The 24,709-nt window shown below is 41.3% G+C and overlaps 1 protein-coding gene across 1 annotated transcript in view; it reads right to left on the reverse strand.

Moving 5' to 3' along the window:
* The window catches only part of LOC119530514 (telomeric repeat-binding factor 2-like), a 164,559-nt gene extending 146,106 nt beyond the window's left edge, over positions 1 to 18,453 (reverse strand). Inside the window, exons 1-2 of the mRNA XM_037831488.1 lie at positions 18,360 to 18,453; positions 18,006 to 18,097 (exon numbers count right to left, since the gene is read on the reverse strand). Coding sequence (XP_037687416.1) covers positions 18,006 to 18,097; positions 18,360 to 18,453 — 186 coding nt within the window. The remainder of the gene's footprint in view (positions 1 to 18,005; positions 18,098 to 18,359) is intronic.
* Positions 18,454 to 24,709: the final 6,256 nt, after the last annotated feature.

Here is a 24,709-nt window from a genome sequence, read left to right on the forward strand (position 1 = left end):
TCACAAAGATAATTAGTGAGGTGAAAGAGTACTGCAGACGTTACCCAGAATATACAGAGAGACAAAGAAATACTGAATATGAAAGAGGAGTTGAGAGATGTGGTATGGTGACTTTTCTCCAAAGACGGCCACCATCAATTCCTTCTCCCTCTGTACACAGATGCCAGTCCTCCACCAAGAGGTGGAGTCTATCTCCCTGCCCTTATATTTGGGCTGACTATAGTAACTTGTCTGACCAATAGAATGTTCCAAGAGTGGTAGCTGGGATATGCCTAGCTAGGTCCTAAAAATCTCGGGGTCTCTTGAAACACTCGCTCTCAGAAGCCAGTCACCATACTGCGAGAAGCCTAAGCAGCAGGCTGGGTGACACACAGGGGTCCCAACTGACAGTCCCTGCTGAGCTCCCAGACAGCAGTTGGCATCAACATGAATGAGCCATCTTGGCTGTCCAGCCCTGGCCATGCTGGCACCTGACTTCACCTGCATGAGAGATTCCAAACAGGAATTGCCAGCTGTGTCCAGTGAAACCACAGAACCATCAGCAAGAATAATAATTTACTGTTTTAAATTACTACATTTTGGTATGGTTTGTGATATGGCACCAGAAAATCAGAACCAGGAAGTTACGATTTACCTGTAACCTATAACCCACCTCTCTTACAAATTTACCTAGAACTGGGACAGAGATTAAAAGATTTATGAATATGTCTGATGAACTGAAGTTCCCAAATGCATTTAAAAAAAAAAAAAAAAAGATGCAGTCCTGAGAGGAAATTTACTTAAGCAATGAAACATCTAAACTGGTGCCCCATGCTTACAAGTCAAAGGGATTGCATGCTCAGGGGCAGAAAGAGCCAATGCAGAGGTGAGCTGGCAACTGGAAGAGCAAGAGGGTGACGTGGTCGTGGACAAGAGCACAAATCCAGATCCACCAGGATTCTTCTGCATGGAATCTGGATCGTGGAGCTGGCAGCCTGGAAGGGCAGGATGGGGGCAAGAAGATTGATCCTCTAGCTTCCAGGGACCCCCCCCCCCCCCCCAGTACTGGTTCCCTCTCCTGGCAGGCAAGCAGGCAGAGGGGGGACTGATTAATGATCAAGCCTAATTCATCCTGGTGATTCTCAGAGTATTTGAGGAGGAAAACCCAAGAAAGTCCTGAGGTTCCTGCTGATTTGGCAAATGGAGCCTGGGCCTTTGTGATTTGGGTATTTGAGAAGAATTGGTGTCTTATTTTGAAGATACAGGTGGATGACGGCAGGGCATTTGGGTTACTTACTTTATCTCCATCACCCATCATCCATACACTTACGAAAGGAGAAAAAGGGGTGGAAGTATTTCAAAATGGTAGCTGATCCCCAAGCTAAGGGATGGTCAGCAAGGCCTTCCCAACCACTGTATTTAACACTAACCCCCTCTGGTACTCTGGATCCCCCCACCTTGCTTTATTTTCCTTAATAGAACTATCACTTTAATTGATTTTATTATCTCATATTTTTTCTGTCTCTCCCACTAGCACATAAACTTCATGAAGTCCAGAGCTTTGCATCTGCTGGTCTTTAATCTTCAGAACAGTGCCTGGCACACAATAGGAACTAAAGAAGCATTTGATGGCTAAATAGTCAGAAATATTGCAAAAGCCCACAGACACATACTCTTCCTCCCTGTGGCTCAGGTTCTTGGAAAAGAGGAAAATCTGATCATGGACAATGGAAATTTGATGACCCTGCCCTAAGGGTCAGAAATGAGTCAGAGCTGAAGTGATCATAAGTAGATCTTTCCCATGGGAACCCCGGGATTGCACCAACCTCCAGGAGCCCCCAGTGACACCATGTGAGTTTGGGAGGGAAGTGACCAGAATGGGACAACACCCGGCTCTCCACTCCTGCTCCGATGCTTCTGGAAGAGTGATCTTACTTCCTGCCCAAACTCCAAACTTGCAGCAGCTTCTCCACCTACTTTCCACTAGACCATGGGGGCAAAAAAAAAAAAAAAGAAAAGGGATTTCCTGGAGGATACAAGGAGAGGGAAAGGTGGAGGGGCAGGAAGGGCCAGGCTGAGCCAGTGAGCACCTTCCCTGGGGTGAGTATGGAGGGAGAGGGGGCGCTGGGGCTGGAGGAGAGAACCATGGGGGAGACTGGCCCTTAGCTAGACTTTTGATGCAAGGGATCAAAAACAAAGTCCCTTTTCCAGGGGGCAGGGACTGGGGAGGGGAGATGGCCAAAACAGTGCCCCTTGTGGAATTCCAGAAGCCTGGCTGGGGCGCCAGCTTCTAAAAGGGTTTTGAGTTCTAACAGCAGTAACAACTTGGTGGGCTTTTGCAGCGTTCCACTGGCCACTGATTGATTAACTTTCAGGATGCCAAACAAGGTGAATTATTCACCGTATCTCGCCTTGCTTAACAGGACAAGTTATCAGAAGGAGGATAGCAGGGTATTTCCTACTTGTACATGTCACCAGAGGCAATTACAGTGGTGGAAAACTAATAAACTGGATGTATAAGCTTTCTTTCTGGTATAACAAATATAGGATATGGGTTTTTCTCCCTATTTTAATCCTTGCTTAAAGTCTTTTCTCTTTCTGGCCTATGGAATTCAGCCCTTGCCTCACTAAACACCTTCTGCCTTTTGTTCATGCTTAAAGCACGAACTTCAAGGGCAAAAACTCTTTATTTAGAGCATTCTTTCTCCTTCTCTTTCTGCTTCCCTTTCATCTGCCTCTCCCTCCCCTTTCCTTCTCTCTACCCTGCCTCCTTCCAAGACCCATTTTATTTGTTTGAAATTACCAATACAATATTTCCTACACTGGCAGTGGCAACCTGAGTTATAAATTCTGAGTTTCCAGTCCACTGCCCAAGTGACTCACATTATTTATTTTATGTATCTCTTCCAGGCAGAACAGGTAGTAAGAGATCCTAAGAAAAATGTAAGCTTGCCAGAGTGAGTTTATAATTCCAGTTTCTTCTGAATAGACTAATTGGGCCTATATAATGAAGTGTATCTAGATCTTCCTTAATTGGGAGTCTGGGCCTTTGGTTTGGGGTGAGGTGGGGACGAGGCTGGCAGGCAGTGCAGAAGGGAGGTGGGCTTGCCAGACATCCTCACCCCTCTTCTCGGCCTCCCTCTCTTTCTTGTGATCTCTGGTACCTACCTCCCAGGCTTCGTCACCCAGTCGTTGGATTGAGGCCCATACTCATTCGGTTTGGCCTCATCTTAACTAAGAGGATCTTCAAATCTCCCATTTACAGATGGGTTCACATCCACAGCACCAGGGGTTAGGACTTAACCGTGTCTTTGTGGAAGGCATGATTCAATCCATAACGTGAGTGTACATGTTTCTAAATTATATCAGTAGTGTTGTGCTACAGATTTCTTTCTGCTGCTTTTTTTTTTTAACTCAGTACTGTGTTTTTGAGGTCTGTGCCTGCAGCTATATGTACATTCAGTTCATTTAATGGCTGCATGGACCGCTCTTTCCTTACAAACTCCCCTAGCAAGGATGAACTTTGTCTTTGGCAGCCGCCATCCCCTCTCTTGAAGGCCTCCTCTTGCTCCATGGCTGCCCAGAGGCCCTGGCCCTGTCCTTTTCTGCCCCCCAGATCCTATTTCAGCTTTGGGCTTGGCTTCTCCTCACCTTCTGTATCCATCCAAGTCCTCATCAACTGGCCTTAGGGTTCCTAGAGATAAATCTGATTAACGAGTCATTTTTTCTACTCACGCACTCCCACTGCCACCACGTTAGGTTGGGCCTTCATCTTCTTACCCCTGGGATTAACTTATCTCTCTACTTCCATTCTCTCCTCATCAAAGATTTTTTTTCAATACACCACCACAAGTCTACTGTTTCCAACTCTCTGCTTTCCACGTGTTCTTCCTCTGGCAAGAAAACTCCAGTGACTTCCAGCCGACCACGAGAGAGAGCAGCTCTTGCGACTGGCCCTGTCTGTGTAGTTGTTAAGAGAATGGGCCAAAGCTAGAGTCTCTGTATTCAAATCTTGGCTCTGCCATTTACTGGCTGTGTGGCCTTTTGAAAAATTAGCTAACCTCCTTATGTTTCAGTGAGAATTCAAATGAGTTAAACATGTTAAGCGTTTAGATCAGTTTCTGGCATATAGTAAGTACTCAGTAAATGCTAGCTAGCTATTTTTATCATTACCATTCAGCCTGCTCCATTTGTTGGGAATTGGTTCAAATCCCCCACAAAAGATGTGTTCATGTCCTAACCCCAGTTCCTGTGGGTGTGAACCCATTTGTAAATAGGATTTCTGAAGATGCTCTTATTGTCAAGATGAGGCCCAGCTGAACGAGGGTGGGCCTTGGTCCAATAGGGCTGTAGTCCTTACACGCAAAGGAAGTTGGGTATGGAATAGAAGGCATACATAGGAGAAATCAGAGAGTGAAATCACCATTAGACAGAGGATTTCCATCACCAGAACACTGTACGCTTTGGAGAAAGCATGGCCTTGCCAACACCTTGACTTTGGACTTCTAGCCTCCAAAACCGTAAGCCAATAAATTCTTGTTTAAGCCAACCTATTGTGTGGTTTTTCTCATAGCAGGTCTGGCAATCTAAGGCACCATCCCAACACAATCTCCTGTTACATCCCCACTGCCTCTGCACTATATTCTATGCATATTCCCAGCTTTTTTATTTTGACAGTTTCATATCTTCTCCTTTCCTCAGTTCAGCCACCCAAGTCTTCTGCATTTCTCAGTGTAAAATTCCACCTCCTCTGCCAGGGTTTCCCCACTTTCAGCAGCACTCAGCTTCCAAATAACAAGGGCACAACTTGTCCATAGCACTTTTTTTTTTTCTTGATGGCATCTTGTTTCAACTTGTTATGAATCTGAATAAACCCCAGAGCCTCACATGGTATATTCTCAGCACAATGTCATGTTCCAAGAAAAACAGAATCCAATGATAAAAATTAGTTACTAATGCTTTAATTCTTTACTCCATCTCTCTAGCAAATGTTAAAGAAAAGTGTATCATCAATGCACACAAACATCATTAAGAACAAAACAAAGCCTCTCTCAGTATTTTCCAGGTGGAAGACAAAGGTTCTCCACTTGGCTATTTCACCACCATCTTCCCTTTCACCTTTTCCAGAAATGGCCACAGCACTTCCCTTCTGCTCAACCACCAAGCTGGGTCACATCAGGATTGATGGACAATGGTACAGCTTCATTTCTCACAGCCCTTTCTCTTTGTGAGTGGACAAGCACAGACCCCTGGGAAGTCTAATTTTCTTACATATTTTTCTTTGGAAATCTGATGAATGTAATTCTCATCATAGTTATTTAACTTTGCAGCACTCTTGTTGGTTGGGTAAGATTAACCACAGTCCAGCCCCCAGGGTGGGCCTTAATTGGCAGAATCACTTAGTATAATCATATCCTCTTTGTCATGGTCAAAGGATGGGCTTGAGCCGGTACTCTCATGGTCTTTCCTGTCAATAGTAACTGGCTAGTCCATTCACAGTGAACTGCAAGGCCTAGATTCACAATAGAGGAGAGAGAAGTTCTTTCTTCCCCTGAATGGTACATTATGCAAGATATTAAGACCTGGGATGGCTGCAACCTTTTTGTCACCATGAGGGAAGCCTCATGGAGGAAAGCAGTATCTAGAAAATCATAGAGACCCCAAGTCAGAGCTTTGATAAAACTGCCCCTGAAAGCTGCTGAAAATAAATTCCTTTTGTTGTTTAAAACAGTTGAGCTGGGTTTGCTTTTAATTTGCAAGCAAAGGTATTCTAAGCTAAGTAGAACAGTAGGTTATTTGATGTCGCGAACCTCAGTTTCCTCTTTTGTAAAATGGGATATTTTAAATTACCTACAATTCACAGGATTATCATGAGAATTCAATGAAATAGCATATTAAAGTGCCTAGCTCTTACGTCTAATGCTTAATAAATAAATAAGAACTTCGTAAATGTCCTTTTTTTTTTCCCTCTCCCTTCTCCCCAAACAGACTGGCAATTAGAGAGATAAGCGAGATATAGATGTATCCAAATACCAAGAGAAGACAAAGAAAAGGGAAAAAAAAATATTGTTGTAAGGCAAACGAATACCACCAATGGTGGATTTGGTCTCTAAATCAGGCAAATGAGGAATGGGATCCAGCATGGGCTTTCTCAGATTCCTCAAGTCACATCACAAGGACCCCACCCTCTCTACCTCCACCTCCAGTGAACCCTGTACATTCATCCAAGTCCCCTGTACACCTCTGCTCCTGTCTGAGTGGGCTGTTAGGTCAGTGGGCAATTGTCCCCAGTCAGCATTTGTGTGCCTGGAACAGAAAACAAGGAAGGGCCACTTACTGCACCTACTCAGCTGAATCAGCATGAGACATGTTCTCACAAAGAAGAGAATAAGACTCTTTTATATCCACTCTTCCACTTTGGGAAATGGGTAGAAGTTTCTTAAAGAGTGCAAGACCTTTTTTTTTTTAAAGAAAAACTTTTGGGTTATGGAAAATTTCAAACAGCTACAAAAGTGAACACTAGTGTAATGAATTCCCATGTATCCATTACCAACTTCGACAGTTATCACCTTCTGTCCAGTCTTGTTTCATCCCATATCCATCCCCACTTGCCCATGTTCTATTCTATTCTTGAAGCAAATCCAAGACATTCTATCATTTCATCAGTAAACATTTCAATATATATCTCTAAAAGACAATGACTCTTTTTAAGCATCACTATACTACCATTATCATATCTAAAAATTAACAATAATCCCTTAAAATCATCAAATGCATGAACAAATTTTCTATCCTTCAGTGATTAGTATTGTTTCCAGACATGGTCACTCCATCCCTTCAAAATGTTTTATGGTCACGTAAGAAGTAGATAATAAATAAAAAACTGACAAAGAATTTCATTAGATGAGGATAAAAGGGATCATCAACAAAAAAATATTTCGGTGAATTTGGACTCTGAGAGGAAAGCATTTTAAAAAGTTTCACTACCAGGTTTTAAAACCTGGAAAGTAATGTGTTAAAATTTTATCTGTTAGGAGTAATAATAACTCTTTAATAAACCAGCAATTAAAGAAAATAGTTCTCTCCAAACAACATACTAAAATTTCCCCCTTAAGGTACTCCTCCAATATTTTATTTTCAAGGATTTCATAACAAGGGAAGACGAGGAAAAATACGTCATCACTCACTTTCCCCTCTGCCTCCCTGTCAGATGCTCCAGAAACACTCTTGCACTGGGGATGTTTCTGTATTCAGTCTAGTTCAGCTGATTGAAATGTGGTTGGGGTAATACATATTCTTGCTATTTCTCCCAGCCCTGGGCATCTGTGTTTAAAGAGAGCCTCAAATCGTGGTTGTAGCACCATTCTCCCAGATGGGTACATATTTTAGGGGGAAAAAGAATCTTTGCTTTCTTATACCTTTTGAAAATGTAAAACTGAAGAGCATTTCATATTCCAGGAAGCCTGCTTTATAAACTTGGGGGGTGGGGGGTGGTTTGTGTTCTTTTCTGTTAAAAAGGGTATTACTTTACCTTAAAATAATTTTCTAAAAAATCATTTTGGGTTTTTATATGGCTATGATGTACTTCTCATTTCTTAATTTCCTTCTCCAACATATACTTGTTTTGATCTTTGATTTCCTTTAAACTTACAGTGAGGCAAATGTATTTTCCAACTACCACCTTTGATGCATCCCAAATTATACCCCTTGGAATTGCTTCAGTATTATTCATTTCAAAATGGTTTCTCAACATCTCCTGAATTTCATTTATACAGGTAAAGTCTTTAAGCAAAAGGTTATTTTGGGGCCAGCGCTCACAGAATCCTGAGCTTACTCAGCCTCTTGAGATGACTTCCTTTGGAACCGGCCCAGAAAAGAATTCAGGTTGTGAGCTACAAAGCACAGCAAAATGGGCAGAGAATTAAATATATAAATATATCTGAATGCATTTGCACTTAATAAAAACTGGAATGGAATACCTGATTTTTTTTCAAAGACCTATTAGACTGATACATTTGTTTATTTCATAATTTAATCGTTCAGTTGCAGATTTAATATCCAATTAAATCATCTTTTTAAAACAACATTCATTTCAGAGAATAATTAACACGTTAAAAAGGAAGCTTGCTCATTATTTGGGGTCTGTACAGAGCTAGAGCAACTGCAGTCAACTTCACTAAAAACATGATTTCCAGTAGCCAAGTAGATGATGGGTGAAGTAATTATGTTTTTTAAGGCCCTTTTCCAGAACTGAAAGATGAATCACATTTGCATAGGTGAAAACAAAGCCTCGAATGGGAAAAAATAAACCAAAGTTGTTTTGCAGAAACAAAGAAAAATAATGCTTCAGTAGTTTCTCTTTTGGCAACATTTTCCTGTTCTTGCCAACCTATGCAAGCTGAAAACTGAATCCTCAGTGCGGCAATGAGTGTGACCGTGGGTGTGCCTGGGAGACTCCAGGTTCCCAAAGAAAAGCTGCAGCATAACTGCAATCTGTGTCGAGGTTCAGTGACACAGGAGGTCACGTTTAAAAATACTATAAAAATGGTAGGATTTAAGCAGATGGATATCCTCTTCAAGGTATCATTTGAGAGGCACCACACATCTGCAGGGCTTCCCCAACTATCTATACTCCCCACCCATTTCCTTTCAAGCTGTGGTGTTGAAACAGTTTCCCACCACCGCCAATCATTACTTGAGATCAGGGTCGGGGTTCACCAGCGGAAGTGCAAGCTCACAAAGACCACACCGTTGGAGGTTGATGCTCTCCGGCCGCCATCTTGAAATCCTTAATAATGTTATCTTTGAATTTGTCTTTTGTAAGTAAAGTCCGGTGGCACCATGGAGCATGGATGCTCACACACGTCCGGGCTTGGAGCCTGGCTCACACACGTCCGGGCTCCTGCTGCCTCCCCATGTCCCTGGAACGGGGTCTCAGCTGGCTGCTGTGCGCAGCGTTAGGTGGGTGACTTTGCACTCCTCTTGTCCACCCTTGATCCAGACACCTAGCCATCCTTGTTCAGGACCTGCAATACCCTTGGGAATCTCTGTCCCTCGTGAGTCGGAGTAGTAGGCCCCAATGGAAGGGCACATGCCCTGCTCAGCTTCCCCGCCCTTGGACTAGAAATGGCACATTGGTTTAAGGGTTGGCGGGAGGAGGAACTGAGCAGCCACCAAGCCTGAGTGCATGTGCCCTGACTGCATGTGCCTAAGGGAGCAGCCCTGCTCCATGCCTAGAGGGCCCTCTCTTCCTCCTACCATCCTTTCTAATGCTAACAACCCCTACGGATAAGTCACCAAATGCAAATGGTATAATTTAGTGATTCTTCATATAAATTAAATGCATTTGCATTTAAAACTGGCATTACACAATATAAAGAACAATAAAATTCATGCTAATAATATAAACTTTTAATTTTTCTTTACTTAGAATGACATTAAATAGCAAATAAAAACAATGTAAGTCAAGAGATAACCTGCAGATAAAAGGAAAAAGCTTTATATTTTAGTATCTTTAATGCCACTTTTTCCTTCTTTTTGACTGAACAAGGGGTCCTGCATTTTCATTTTGCTTTGGACCCCCCAAATTATGTTGTCAGTTCTATTTGGGGTTTAGCATTATTCCCAGAGGACCTGTTAGGAAGCCAATGTGTTTTCTTAGGACAGGGGTTGACAAAGTTTTTCCATAAAGGGCCAGACAGTATTTAATATTTTCAGCTTTGCAGATCCTACAGTATTGATTACAATTACTCAACTTTCCCACTGCAGCACAAAAGCAGCCACGGATGTAATAGACGAATGAGTGTATATGTGTTTCAGTTAAATTTTATTTACAAATAAATGTGGCCTATAGTTTGACGTCCCCAGTTTTAAGGGGAAGAAAGGTTCATTCATGCCTTCCCACAATTCCATTTACAAAGTCAGTGAGGTGCCATCTTAGAAAGCAGGCAAAGGACCTTGATAGGAGGAGATAGAAATAAGTCCTGGCTCAAAAATTTTGTTTTAGCAAGAATAGCCTAGAAAACTCTGAAAAGCAAGAGCATACTTTAAAGCTTCTATAATTAAAACAGTATGGTATTGCACACGAATAGACAGAAATCACAATGGTACAGAAACAGGCCCAATATTATGTAGAAATTTAATATATGATGAGAGCGGCATCTTATATCAAGGAGGAAAAGATGGACTTTTAAATAAGTGAAGTTGCATTAACTGAAAAGTCAAACAGAAAAAAATCAAATAGGATCTTTTCTTCATCCAGACACAGTATGATGAATTTCAAATGGATCAGAAATTTAAATGCCAATAAAAATGAAACTATACAACTACTAGAATAAATTATAGATTAATTCTCCTAAAACACAAAAGTGGGGGAAATTTTCATAATTATAACTGAGAATTCAGGTGTAATAAAGACTGATGCATTTGGATACTTAAAAATTAAATAATACATTTTTGTAAGGCAAAAACACCATAAGCAAAATTTTAAAACAGAAGAAGAAAGGAAATAAATGACAAACAGGAAAAAATATTTGCAATTAATTCACAGATAAAAATGTAAGATTGATTAAGTAAAAACTCTGTAGTCCTGAATTTTTAATTGGAAGTATCAATAAGAGTTTAAGATATCTTTTCTCTTAAAAACAGTATACATTTACACTGAAAAGGCCCAGAAACAAAACCAACCCTTTACCAGTGAATATCCCACTACCCAGACTGTAGTTTTAAATGCCATTTCCACTAAAAGGAATCAGGTCTCCCAAAGAAAAAGCTGATTCCAGGTCTAAGGGAGAATATGTACAAGATGAGCCAGAAATATCTTGTTACACCACCACCACACAGCAAGAAAGACAGAAAAAATAAGTGGAGTCATGTCAAAAGAACTCAGGAGCCAACTTGAAGAGGCTCCCAATAGCCAAAGGTAGAACAATATGACCATCAAAAAGAAAAATAGCTGCAATGGATTGAAAGACATCAAATACATTTAATTCCAGAAGTTCAGAAATAATACTTGACAAGGAAACTCATTGGTCACATTTAATGGATGCCAAGAAACCAAATCAGAATCTGAATTAAGCATTTATCTTGCCTTTCCTATTTGAACTGTACCTCATGGTAACCAAATAGTTGACAAGAAGCTCAAAGTAGTTTTGGTAATAAACAAAGAAGGAATGATAGATTTAGGACATTGCCATTTTGCAACCTAAAATGAAATAATGGAGCTAGGCAGTGAACATCAATGACTGCTGACATCACAAAAAGAGACAAAAAGACATTATGTGCCTCTTGATGGAGGTACACAATATTGCCTTTCAAGTATTACCGAAAGTTGGACCTGAATTTGATGGAGACTGTAGTCTAGATCTAAAAATCAATTTAAAGGAAAAACAGTGGATAAAGGAACATTTTAAATAACAGCATAGGGATGTTGTCAGCAAAATCCAGACTGTGGAAAACTACAAAGCAATGACCCTCTTTATTCAACAAATAAATTGCAAGGAGACAGAGAGGAAATGAAAGAGGGTGAGAAGGAGGAAGAAGAAAAGGAGGAGGGAGAAGAAGAGGAGACATTGTTATAAATTAAAAGAAACTTAAGAGACGTATCAGTCATCGTGAGGTGCTGGGCTTATCTGATATATGAGTCAAACAAAGACACTATAAAAAGACATTGATGAGACAATTAGGGAAATTTGAACTATATATTTGATAATATTAAGTAAGTCATTATTAACTTCTTTTAGGCATGATGATGGTATTTTGTTTATGTTTAAAATTTTTAGAAATACACATGGCAATATTTATGAATGAAATACCATATCTTGGATTTTCTTCAAAATCCAGCTTGAGAGGAGGTAGGGGATATATGTGAATGTAGAGATGAAACAAGATTGTTCCTGAGTTGATCACTGTTGAATCTGTGTGATGGGTATATGTGAGTTCATCATGCTATTCTCTCCACATTTGTGTATGTTTGAAATTTGGTAATAAAACACTACTTTTAAAATGGCTTTGTTTCCTTGTATGAGGAAAGGGCTTTGGGGAGTTCTGGTTAGATCAGGTACAGCAGGGAGTCCAAGAGCACTTAATGAGCACCTACTACATACATGGCTTTGTGAGGCCCCCTAGGAGGATACTGCAAGAGTTCAGGTGAAAGATAATGTATAATTATTGTGGTGGAAGTGGAAATGTGGAAAAGAGAGGACCGAAAATCATTTCTTTATTAGGAAAAATGTTATCCACTGTAAAATCTATGCAGATTCCAACAAAGGAAGCTTCAAATGTGCTTTATTTAATGTCCTTGGGAGGCCAGATGAATAACACAATTGTCTAAAAAGACTAGATTTCTCTATTCGCATGGGAATTTAAATTATTTCAATTCCATTAAAATTAAATACCTTGAGAACTTCCATCTTTCTATTAATTTATGTTTGGAAACCTATCATTCCTGTGCAGTATACAAGGTCTGCACTGTTATCTATAAAATTAATGGATAACAAGTTTCCTTGAGGAATAATTAATGATGTTCTATATTGTTGCTGCCATTTATCAGTCCTAACCTTTATCTTAACTGTTTATTCCAATTTCTGCTCTCTTATAGTATCCCACACTGGGCTTGAGGTGGTCTCTTATGAGTTCATATAAAGAGATTGCCCTAAAGTTCCTTCAAGGAACACAGGGTCCATTGAAATGATATGTAAAGACTGGATCCAGGGCTGGAAAACCATCTGGAACCAGAAAAGCCCCCAGGATGGCTTTCTCTGGGCAGCTTCTGTGTCCCCCACTGGCTACAACTGGTCTTTTTTTCTTAGTTTCTGTACAGTCCTAACATTAGCACAAGGCCCATCAGGGCCTCTTCTGGCCCAGCTCTATCTCTCCTTGCACTGCATGTTTGTAGATTCAGTGACTGAGAAGTTACATATGACTGGCCCAGCCTCACTTCCCCTGCCCTTTGGGCAGCCTGTAGGGTCAGAGGACTATGCTTGTCCAATCAGCTGTGGCCTAGGTAAGAGGTGGGCTGACTCATACAGCACAAAACATGGGTACCTGTAATTACCCCTGGAGCATGGCCTACAGATGAGACAGAGTTTCTTAGAAGGGGCCAGTGGGAGGGTTAGTACAGATTTCTAATACATTCTGGCAGCCCTGGGTCTACTGGGCTAATTTTGATACAAGTCTCAAAACTTCTTTGTGTCTCTATTTACCACACTCCAAATTCGAACACATTTCAAGCAAAAGAGGATTCACTTCAAGTTTGACAACCACCTCAAAACAAGCCATCCAGAGATGACCTTTGGGTCCCATGAGCAAAACTTTCTCAACTCCTGCACCCACTCAGCTCCATGGGAGATGTACATGGAAAAACTTACCATCTTGGACACTAGGGAAATGTTTGGGAGATTGCCAGAGGCAGGGTTTTTGCTTCTGCAGATATTTATCAACTTTTAAAGCTAATGAAAATTATGTGATTAGCCACAGTTTGATGAACATTCATTATGTGCCAGGCAGCGTGGCCAGAATTTTCACGTTTAGTCCTCCCTACAACAGTAGGAACCATCTGTACTTTATAGATGAGTAAACTGAGGCTTAGAGAGGCTGGGTAGTTTGTCTAAGGTCACACAGCTATTAAGTGGGAATCCAGAATTTGGATCCAGAACTGACTCTTTAATCAACATGTCATGTTGTCGTCAGTGCTGGACTCTATCAACCCTGCCCTATGGTCATTGATCATGTCACTTTGCTCCAGAAAGGCCACATTATTTCTTCTATGAAGAGGAATCATATTTTGATCATTGACATTTATTTTCCCAACTTTTTTTTCTGGACGTTGCTCGGTGCGTGAGCAGGAAGTGGCCTAGCTCATTCTAGGTACATATGTCCTTGATTTAGCAAACTCATTCAATGACTATAACATTTTTTGATAAAGGGTCTTAGTCTACATAGCATGCAAATGCATTTCAAAATGAACTCATTTATGATCACATTAAGAAAAACTCCAACATAATGAGTTTCTGTGGCCTTGTTTAGGAAAAGGGGACTTTCATACTCTGCAATTACCCAAAGCAGTAAAGCAGTAAAGAAAGCCAGTATGTTAAATAATAATTGCAAATGTTATATAAATGAGAGTGGTTTGATTGAATTTATTAGATATGTGTTGCCGGCATTTTAAGATATAAAGCATTTATCACAAAATGATGATTTCTTCACTTAAGCTCATTAGGAAATCACACATCAATTCACACATAATTGCAGAGGAATTTCTGCTGTTCCCCACAAATCATTACCACATTAGCTAAAGTTGAATTGTTTTTTTCATGATTTGGAAATATGGGTTCTCAACAGGAGACTATGGAGAAAGGAGCCACACCTCACTGGGAGACCCATCTTCTCAAATCAGCCAGAGAACAGTGTGGCCTAAGGACCCAGGAGGGGGAGGCTAGGGCTGGTTGGCAAGCAGGACTGAGACTTCCCCTTCTCCCATCAAATCTCACCACATGGACCATCCTGTTGCCAGGTACTTTAGAAAGAGGTGAGAGTCTAGAGTTAATTACTTGCACCAGAAAAGTGATGATCACTGTTTGAGAATAAAATGGAAAGAAGAGGGAATTACAAGAAAAAAATTTAAATAAGGGGTTATAAATATAAGTCTAAGAAGTTTATTGAATTTGGACATTAATTTATAGCTACTGAGCAAGATACAAGGCTACCAAGTGTTTATCACCAACAAAGAGGAAGCATCTTCTTTGATATTGATATAGATGCTAGGTAAAAAAAAAAAAAAAAAAAAAAAGTATTTCCTTGCATTAGATCTGCATGACTGACCCTCATCCTTATTTCCTTTCCATCTGAACAAGATGAAGTAAACTACTCAAGGAAGTAATAGGTGAGCATGGTGGGAAAAAAATGAGGTAGGCAATATATAAGAGCAATAACTGTTACAAGCAAAAAAATATATATATGGGGCTTTAGAGAGTATGAATCATTGGTCCAGTTTCTCATTATATAAAGAGCTCTTATGAGTCAATAAGAAAAAGACCAACAGCCCAAGAGAAAAACAGGCAAGAATCATGCAAAGGTAGCTGACAGAGAAAGAAATACAAATGGCTTTCCAACACAGGGAAGATACTCAACTTCATTCATAATTAAATAGATGTAAATCAAAACAATAATGAGATGCAATTTTTAACCTATCAGGTTGACAAAAATCAAAAAGCTTGATAATATACTGTGTCAGTAAGGACACTGAGAAACAAACATTCTCAAATAATTGCTGAAGGTTAATGTTACAATGCACTTACCCTTTGACCAAGCAATTCTGGAAATTTATTCTAGAAACAGATAAATTCTAAAAATGTATTCCATCATTACACTTATAAGTGTTGACAGTAACACTGAAGGAAGGATACTCATTGTAGTACTATATTAGCAAAAGATTGGAACAACCTAAATTGTCCAACAATTAGGAACTAGTTAAAGAATGCCATGTAACAGTTTAAAAAAAATGGTGAGATATGTTTTTTTTTTTTTTTGTATTAGAAAATAACAATCTCCAAGAACCATCATAAAGTTTTTAAAAGGGAAGCAAGGTGTATAATATCCTCATATGTGTATAGAAATGAAGGGATATACAAATATATGCACAGAATATACAAAACTAGAAATAATACCCTTTTGCCTAATGAGAACAGATAGTAATGCTATGCTATCATGGCCCATGTCAAACCAGCATTAAAATTTTAGAATGTATTCAGTATAATTCTGTAGGCTTTTCCTTTTCCTCTGCTGGAATGACAATCTTTGAAATGTAAACTGTGTGTGTGTGTGTATATATATATATACACACACACACACATATATACATACACACATATATGTGTTTATAAATAGAATATTTTTGGAGGGATGCTAAAGAAATTGTGGTAGCTTCAAGAAAAAGAGGGGTCCAGGGTTCCAGGAATATTTTTTACAGTAGATTTGTTCATAGTATTCACTTTTAAAAAAAAAAAATTTTTACCAAGTTCTTGCATTTTCAATTAAAAAACAAACTGATGTGAGAGTTCCTTGTGATAGAAAGGGGGTCTCTGTGAATTATTTAAAGGAAGGAAAGTCACAGGTTAGGTTCTTGGGAGCAGAAGGTCCTCTTTCGGAGAAGACAGACGAGCAGTTGGAGGACGCAACTCAAAGCTGGACACAGAGTCATTTCTGTGTAGTCTAAGTTTCAATTTCTCTGCTTCTAAAATGGGCAAAGCAGTGGAGGAGCAATTTCCTCCTTGGCCCCTCCCCACCTCTCGGGAGGTGTTTTAAGGGTGAATGAACTATTATATGAAGTGCTTCCTAATGGCTTTTGTACAGCCCGTCTCCTCAGAAAAGACATGGGCGATAAATGACAGGTATCAGTATTAAAATTCCCCTTCAGAAAGCAAACCACCCTTTGGAGGGAAACTGCCTTGGAAAGTGAGTGAACTTCTTCAGGGAATGAATATGAATCAAAAAATCTTTAAAGAAAATTGCTTAATTGAAACCTCAAGACCTTTTCTGATGGCTGGTTCCAGGAGCTGGAATTTCTCTTCAACTTGCCCGGGCCTCCTAAGGCATTCTCCCCGGCAGAGTAGAAGCAGTGGTTTAGAGAGCATGCTCATCTGCCCTTGGTCTTACTGGGAAGTCGCAGATAAAATATTCCAGCACCCCAAATCCTTCAGTGCCCCCAAGTATGCTTTCCCTTCCCAGACCTTAACTGATTCCTGGATACCAGAACTCGAGTGTCTCTCAGCTCTCCTGAAATACTCAAGGATTTGAATAATTTTTACCCCAGCTCCAAGGGGAACAGACCATGACTAGAGCATGCCATTTCAGAGCTGCAGGAGGTCAGTGAAGAAAACAGAACCAAAGTTTTTTTTTGAAAAAAGCAACCCTCTCTGTGCTAAGGACTCAGGCTGTTCAAGGCATTTTCTCTTGTCAATGAGCTTTGTATAATGAGCTCCCAGTGTGCTGCTAGTCTAGGATCTGGGCTGCTCAGATCCAAAATTTGCTAGCCTCATAGCCAATACCAAGAGAGAGGGAGAGAGAGAGAGAGAGAGAGGAACCAAAGTCTTCTCCAAGGATTAGCTGAAGAATTATACTACAGTATACTTTTTTTAATGCTCAAATTGCCAGACAAGTGAGAGTAGAAAAGGATTCTCTTGTTAAGAATGAAGAGGAGAAAAAAAATTCACCTCTCTTTTCAGGTGTTGAAGGGGAAAAGCAATGAATAGAAAAGTGAAATGGTTTTCTTCTTTTTGGGCAAGAATAGTTTTAACCTTCAACAACTGCAGAGGTTGCTGGAGCTTATACAAGGAAACTCTTCAGAAAGACAGGGACATGAATCGTGGGTCGTTTTATCTTCACTTTAAAGCACTTGAACATTCAAATTCCCCAAAGAAAAGAGAGAGCTGGTGGTGCAAACGATCCAATCTAATGGATTTATTAATATCTGCAGCACCAAGCGCAGGAGTTTCCTTCGTTTCTGTTGGTGACACCAGCAGTGTTTTTTCCTGAGATTGAGTCACAGTTTCCCGGCCCTGGGGTTGAGGTCACCTGAGAGGGGAAGTATGAACTAATGTACTAGTGAGAAGTCGGAGGGAGCCGGTTACAGGAAGTCACGTGCTGGAGCAGAGCTGCCTGATGCCCGAGAGTTTGATGGCTGTCTAAAGAATGTTCTGTTAATGATATGAAGGTTCAAGATGGCAAACTGGGAAGGAGCAATCCAACTAAGTGCCTTTAAAAAGCCCGTGTGCAGGTGGCCTAGTGTGGTACGCGGCCCCTCCGGGTCAGCGAAGAAATAGGGATGGATGGGAAGCAGCTGGCTGGCCTTTCCCAGCGACATATGAAGGATTACAGGGCAGAAGTCTTATGATGGGAATTTATTTTCTCTGAGAAAGGGCTGATGCATTTCCTTTTCCGGCAACATACATCAGCGCCTGACATTTATTTGACATTCTCTTATCGGCTATTCATGAGCGCATACCGCGTGCGCCTTGTACTCGGAATACCGAGGGCCTCCCCTTGGGAAGCATGTAGGCTTCCGGGTGGTTCCCACCGCGGAAAAGGCGTGGCCGGGGCCGCGATGAGGCCAGCCCAGCTGCTGTGGCGCATGAAAGAGGGCATGCGAGGGTCAGAAAAGGTGTCTTGGAAGAAGAGGCAGTCGCAGTGGGTTCTAGCACAACAGAAAGGGAAGTGGCCCAGGTGGAGGCAGTAGGGTGCGCCAGGCGGTGTAGCAGGAGAGAGAGAACAGAGGCCCACCATTCCCTCGCTTCATCATTATCCTTCTCCGCTCTCATCCCGCTCTTGCATGTCTGCCTCCGCGCCCTTCAGAAACAATCCAGCCCGCCCACCTCTGCCCAAACCTGGCTCTCTCCAGCCCGCAGGACGCCTGGTCCAGCGGTTCCAACCGTAGGCGGCTACAGAGCTCAGTCCTGGTTCCAGCGCTGGCGTTTTCATCTCGAGCTGTAACTACATTCAAATCTCTCTCTCCCCACTTCCCTCTCCCTCTCAATGAAAAAAGATGTTGAAGGATGTGAGGAACAACTAAGTAGAAAGAGAGTAGGTGAAATGTAATCCACCAATGGTTCATACCAGGCTCCAAAAACAATAACAAACAAACACACACAAATACCTTAAGTTAAAATGAGTGCAATGCAGAGAAACTGGAGCACAATTCCATCTTGCTTCACCCCACCTCAAACCCTGGTGGGTTAGACCAAGCAGCCAACAGAAAAGAATAAAGTTCAACTGGACAACCACTTTTTCTACATACTGTCAAAGGTCCCATTTGAATGGCTTTTCATTAAATGGTCCAAATATTTTAATTCTCCATTATCGCTCCTTGGACACATGATATTTTCAATGGCACCCTACAGGACTTTAATAATGGTTTGTATCTTTGTATCTTTTTATTCCCATGGTGCCAAGCCCATTCAATAAATTAATTTTGAATGAATGAATGAAGTTATCCTAGGGTTAAGTATGAACTTGCTAAAAGGCAAAACCCAAAAAGGAAACCTCTGTTGTTTAGGCAAGGTTAATTTAGTTTCTAGAATCACATACGGTTTCCATTACTAAGGAGATAGAAGAAGGCTGGGTCTCAACTTTTCTTTCTTGGGGCTAATAAGAGGCTATGAACAAAAAGCATCCAAATAATATCAATATTAATATTAAAACTCCAAGTTCTTGTTTGTATGTCATAAACAGAACTGTGGGAGAAGGAGAAAGAAGTGCCTTCTGGAGCAAATGGCTGAGATAATTACATTGGTTCACCTCAATGCTCTCTCTGCCTCTTGTTGAACAGGCCCATTGCTTTGCACAGATTTGTAAATCAATCCCCGAGATCTTCCCTTTAGGGCAATTTGCTAAAATGTGTATTTATTAGAATTTGGGTCTGGGACCACATCCAAAATCATTACCAGAAAAATGAGAACAGTCTCATTAGGACATTCACACCAAAACCCATGGGAGATGCCCCAAACACTTTCAGTGTTTTATGCTTGAGATTTCAGGGTCCTTTGATTTGGATTGGGGATGGAGGAATATGTTTGTTCTGTTGTTTGCTTTACCCTTCCATACTTTCTGCAGAAACTGGGAGATAATACATTAAATTTGTATGTCTTGAGACTTTAGGAATCCCCAAATTCATAATCTCTCCTCTGAAACCCAGTGATAAGTGGACAACAACAAAGCATATGTGAAACTGTAACTCAGCAAAATGGCAAACTATACGTGTAATGGACTTTGGGTTGGGGGGGAATAAAACGCTGAAAGTAGAAATGTTAACTCTGTGGATAACCAAGAGTCTGTCATAAAATCATCTCATATATTTGGATGCCTTACACTTTAATGCAACCTCACATCATATTCCCTAATGATAATGGGATGGACACTGAAAAAAACATCCTGACAAGTTTGAAAGGAGCAAAGATCTTTCACTGCATGAGTGGTTACAGAAAGAAGACCAAACCATTGAAGACAGAAATACCAGGCACATTTCTCTATTTCTGTGTAAGATTATATTCAAGTTATTTCAGAAAGATGGTATTCTAGTCTTTTATGAAGGGAAAATTAAAGATACCTGGAGAGGGGAGGGCACACACTAGAAGTGGTACCTGTAGAAGAAGCTCTCACCCTTGCTGGAGGCAGAACTATGCTGCACACTCTCTCGCCCCAAATGCTCCTGGGACTGTAAGAAGGTCCTTTGAGCAGGTAGCAGGTGCATCTTGGCCTGAGGGGACAGCTGGGTACAGATATGAAGAGAGCAGCATTTTACCCTCACGTTTTCCTTTTTTCCCAGAATGCTCACTGCTGAAGAGACCAAGCATGGTCTGATCTTATAAATCAGATGAGGATGAGAGAGTACAGAAGGAAGAAATGTGGCTCCTTTTGAACTTGTCAGCCGTGTCCCCACCACACAAGTTCACAGAGAAGTTTGTTTTCTGCTGGGTCTGATGAGCTCCCACATTGCCAATTCAGTGTCTCACCAGACACCTGGCCTTTCACAAAGGGGCCTCGGCATCCCACAGGGGATGGGGCTTGGGTGCACAGAGTGTGCATGGGCCTGTGCAGGCCTGGAGCCCTCAGGATCCCCAGGTCAAGGATTCTGGAGCAGTCTGGCCAAGGTCAAGGGCAGGGCATGCCTGGCCCCCCTCCTCTGAACACCAGGGCTGCAGCCAGGCAGCTACAGTTGTACTCTCTAGAATGCTTGCTCCTTCATTTATCCAGAGGGTCTTCTCTCAAATATAACCTTCAGCAAAGGTCAAAACACAGAAAGATGCTATTCATCTGCCAACTTGGACCCAGTGACCTTGGGACCCAGCAGGTGAGGTTGTCAGTAAAAATTACTCAGCCTGGCAGCATCTCTCCTTGCCATCCCATGCCCATAGCCAGAGTCTCTCTGTGAAGGCAGCAAATATGCTCCCCGAGGCCACAGATGACTGTGGTCTAGAATCCAGCTCCCTCAGCCAAGAGAGAAATGAGCCTGGGCTGCTGCCTCCCTCCTGGCTCCCATTCTGGTCTCCCTGAGACAGTTTTCTTTCTTTCTTTCTGCATTAGAGCAATCTAATGGGCCCATTTTACACGTACCCCTGACCAGATCAAACTGGAGTTCCCACTGGCTGTCAGCCCTTGAATGTGTCCAGGGTGTTTCTGTGCTTGTGCTAGGGAAAGCTGGTCACTCCAACTTGTCCTGAGGGTGCACCCAAGAGCATTTCTGAAAGAGGGTTTTCTCACCATCCTGTACCACTATCTGGGAGCTCAATGGGCACAGCACACACTGTAGATGGTTTCTCCCATGCCAAAGGATTTCAGATTCAAGAAGCTGGGTGGTGTGGCTTAGATCTCATCACCATGGGCATCTCTGGGACACTCTTGTGACCGGGGCTCCCATGGCAACCCACCTTCCTCCATCCTGATCTTCATAGGAGAACATCCAGCTGGAATCCCCATGAGGAAGCTCAATGTCCCTATCGAAGGCCATGCCAGTCACAGCCTCTTATCTTGACTGCACAACAATGTCCTGAGCCCTGCCTGGAGCTGAGGAAGAAGTGTCCTCAGTCCTCTTCCGACTCTAGGTCAATTGCTTAGCTCAGTTTCCTCCCTGTGGTTCTTACATCCTCTCAAGTACCATGGCCAGAAGCAAATTTCCTCCAAGGTAGAACCCAACCAAAGAAGTAGCAGTGTTGTGAGGGAAGCTGAAATATGGAAGATCCTATATAGATGAAAATGAAAGGAGTTCATAATTCAATAGTGTTTTTATATTATTATATATACCAGTAAAGTATTCAATAGGGCAGTCTATGCTGTTAACCATAAAGAAATCCAACTGATTTTATAGATTTTGAAGAGTAGGTGTAAAACAACCATTAACCATCATTTACTTTTATTAACAAAAATAAAATAAGGTCTTATATGTGTACAGTGTATTATATTCAGCTTTTGTAGGTATATCTGCCTCTTCTGACTCCAGACCATAACACTTAGCTACACAGATCTAGAGGCTCTCCCTGAAGGTTGACATGGGTCAAGAAAAGACACTCTTAATAGGGAGTGATGATGACGATGATGATGGTGATGGTAGTAGTGGAGGTGGTGGCATTGGTGGAGGTCGAGATTGTGGTGGTGATGGTGGTGGTGGTGGATGGTGTAAATAGTAGTATGGAAGTAACATAAATCAGTCACAATAATTGGATATTTTATTAATTTTTAAATGATATAGTTTTAAGCACTCCCAAAAAGATTAAATTCCACTAGCTGGTCTGAGTTGTTCCAAGTTTTACTCTCTGTTACACTTAGAGGATAACCAATCTCTCCAAGGTCAAATCATAAAGGTAAATTATTTTATATCTCCAGATGCCAGGGTCATTTCAGAATTTAAACTAAGACTCATTCTGAGTGCTCCAGGAGGAGGAGACAGGCCCATCCTCTTTGAGGCATTGCCCAAGAAAGCAACTTCCAGCTTTTACAAACCTACTATATGTTTGTTGTTAAAAACAGTCTCCTAAAGATCCTGTCATTTCTACCCTTTCTTCTAGCCTCAGGATATTAAGTCACCAAGATTCAAAACAAGCCAACTAGTGCAAAAAGGAAAAGGGGTAAATGAAGACTAAGAACTGTGCCTCTGTGGCTTTGGTCCTTTAGTAAGAGAGCTTCCACAGCATTTATTCATTCATTCATTCCTCATCCATTCAACACATGTTAACTCCTAGCACCCTGTGCTAGGTAGCCCTGGGGATAAATGGGAAAACCAAAGATTCTCATCCTTCCTTCAGGTTCTTAGACTCTAGAAGACACAATAGAGAGAATTTTCCATTTTGGAAGAGCAGCCAGGGCAGGAAGGAGTCAACACTCCCAAGGAATATGGAAAGGAAAAATAAGGCAGCTTTTTAAATAAAACTTTCAGAATGCCACTTGGCAGTCATTTTAAGGTCTCTCTATAAAGACTACAGGATTCCATAACATCTAAGCAGCTAGAAAGATGATTCTCAAAGTGTGGTCCATGGACAATGGCATTATAATCACTAAGCACTTGCTGAAAAGGTGGATTCTGGGATCCCACTGTGAGCCTACTGAATCAGAATTTCTGGGAAGTCGGGTCAGGGAACCTGCTTTATTAACATGCCCCCTTGGTGATTCTGATGCATACAGAATCAGTTAACAGTTCATAAGGAAAGAGATTGAAAAATTGAGACGAGGACTGTCGTACCTAAGACTAGGTATGAAAATTAAGGTGCCAAGGAACAGCTAAATGGAGATTGCTTTTGAACAGCAGATCTGGGAGCCAAGAGACCTGGTTCCAGTACTGAATAGCTAAGTAGTCTCAGCCAATTCACTTAATCCTCTCTAGGACTTGGATCCTGCATCTGTAAACTGAGGGGCACAGTCTGGAGCTGTGCTGTCCAATACAGGAGCCACCAGCTACATGTGACATTGAGCACTTGAAATGTGGCTATTCTGAACTGAGATGTGTGCTGCAAGCGTGAAACACACAATGAATTTGGAAGACATGATATGAAATAGAGAATATAAAATGTCCCGATAAATGTTTATATTGACATCAAATGATAACATTGGGAAATATGGGGTTAAATAAAATAGATTAAAATCAATTTTACCTGTTTCTTTTACTTTTGTAAATGTGGCAACTAGAAAACTTAAATTACATACGTGGTTCGCATTTGTGATTCGTGATTCCTTTCGGCATGATACACGATGTGATTTGTGTTGGACAGTGCTAGTCTAGATGATTTCTAAATTCCCTTCCAGCATTGATATTCTGTTCAGGTTTTCAGGAGATTAACAGAAGTGACAGGAAGTGTCTCTCAGATGGGTCTTGGATCAAGGCTTTGGTCTCCAGCCCGGAGCCAGCCACCTTCCATCAGGAAGTCCCGCCCACTCAGAACAAGAGGAAGCAGCAGAGAGAATAGGTAGACTGCAAAGAGCGAGTCCAAAGCAAAATCTCAAACACTTTCTATACTAAATTTGGACAGTGTTTAACCACTTTTTAGATCTTCTCCAAGGTTGTCATTTACCGTCTCTGGGGCTTTTGTTAGAGCTCCTCTGATCTCCTCTGCATATATAACCGATGCTTTTCTGGACGATTCAACATTCCTGGAATGGTTCTTTTGAAGTGAGCTTTCTTTTTTCTGTGCAGAATTGATTGTGGAGACCATATTTGAGTAAAGATACCCTCTTTTGACTTGCCAACATTGAAAACTAAATTTTATTTTCCTCTCTTCTGTAGGAGTGAAAATAAATTTTTTTTTAAATTTCAGATGTTTCTTTGCTAATTGCACCATGTTAAGTATGCCTGAAACAAACAGCTTTCTAGAAAGTTGTCATCAACTTCCAAGTCACCATGATTTTGCCTTTTATTTACAATACAGATACATGTCAGAGCCCCCTCATTCATCTCAGCATTCCTTCCTTGCCTTCTGGCTCCTGGTTATCACGTCTCTCAGTTCTCCTGTGACTCATTGGCTGTTCCTTCTCTGACTCCTTTGCTGGTTTCTTCCTATTTCCCCAAGGTGCTGCTTTTTTGAGTGCCCCAAGGCTTAGGACTTGCTTGGCCTCTTCTTTTCTGTGAAAACTTCAACTCCCTAAATGGCTCCTGCAATCTCAAACCTTCATATTATGCCTGTATGTGAATGACCCCACCCCCACCCCACCCCCTCACCCCACCCTGACTCTGTACCTGTATCTCCAACTGCCC

The sequence above is a fragment of the Choloepus didactylus genome, chromosome 3, assembly GCF_015220235.1.
Source record: "Choloepus didactylus isolate mChoDid1 chromosome 3, mChoDid1.pri, whole genome shotgun sequence".
NCBI classification, from domain to species: Eukaryota; Metazoa; Chordata; class Mammalia; order Pilosa; family Megalonychidae; genus Choloepus; species Choloepus didactylus.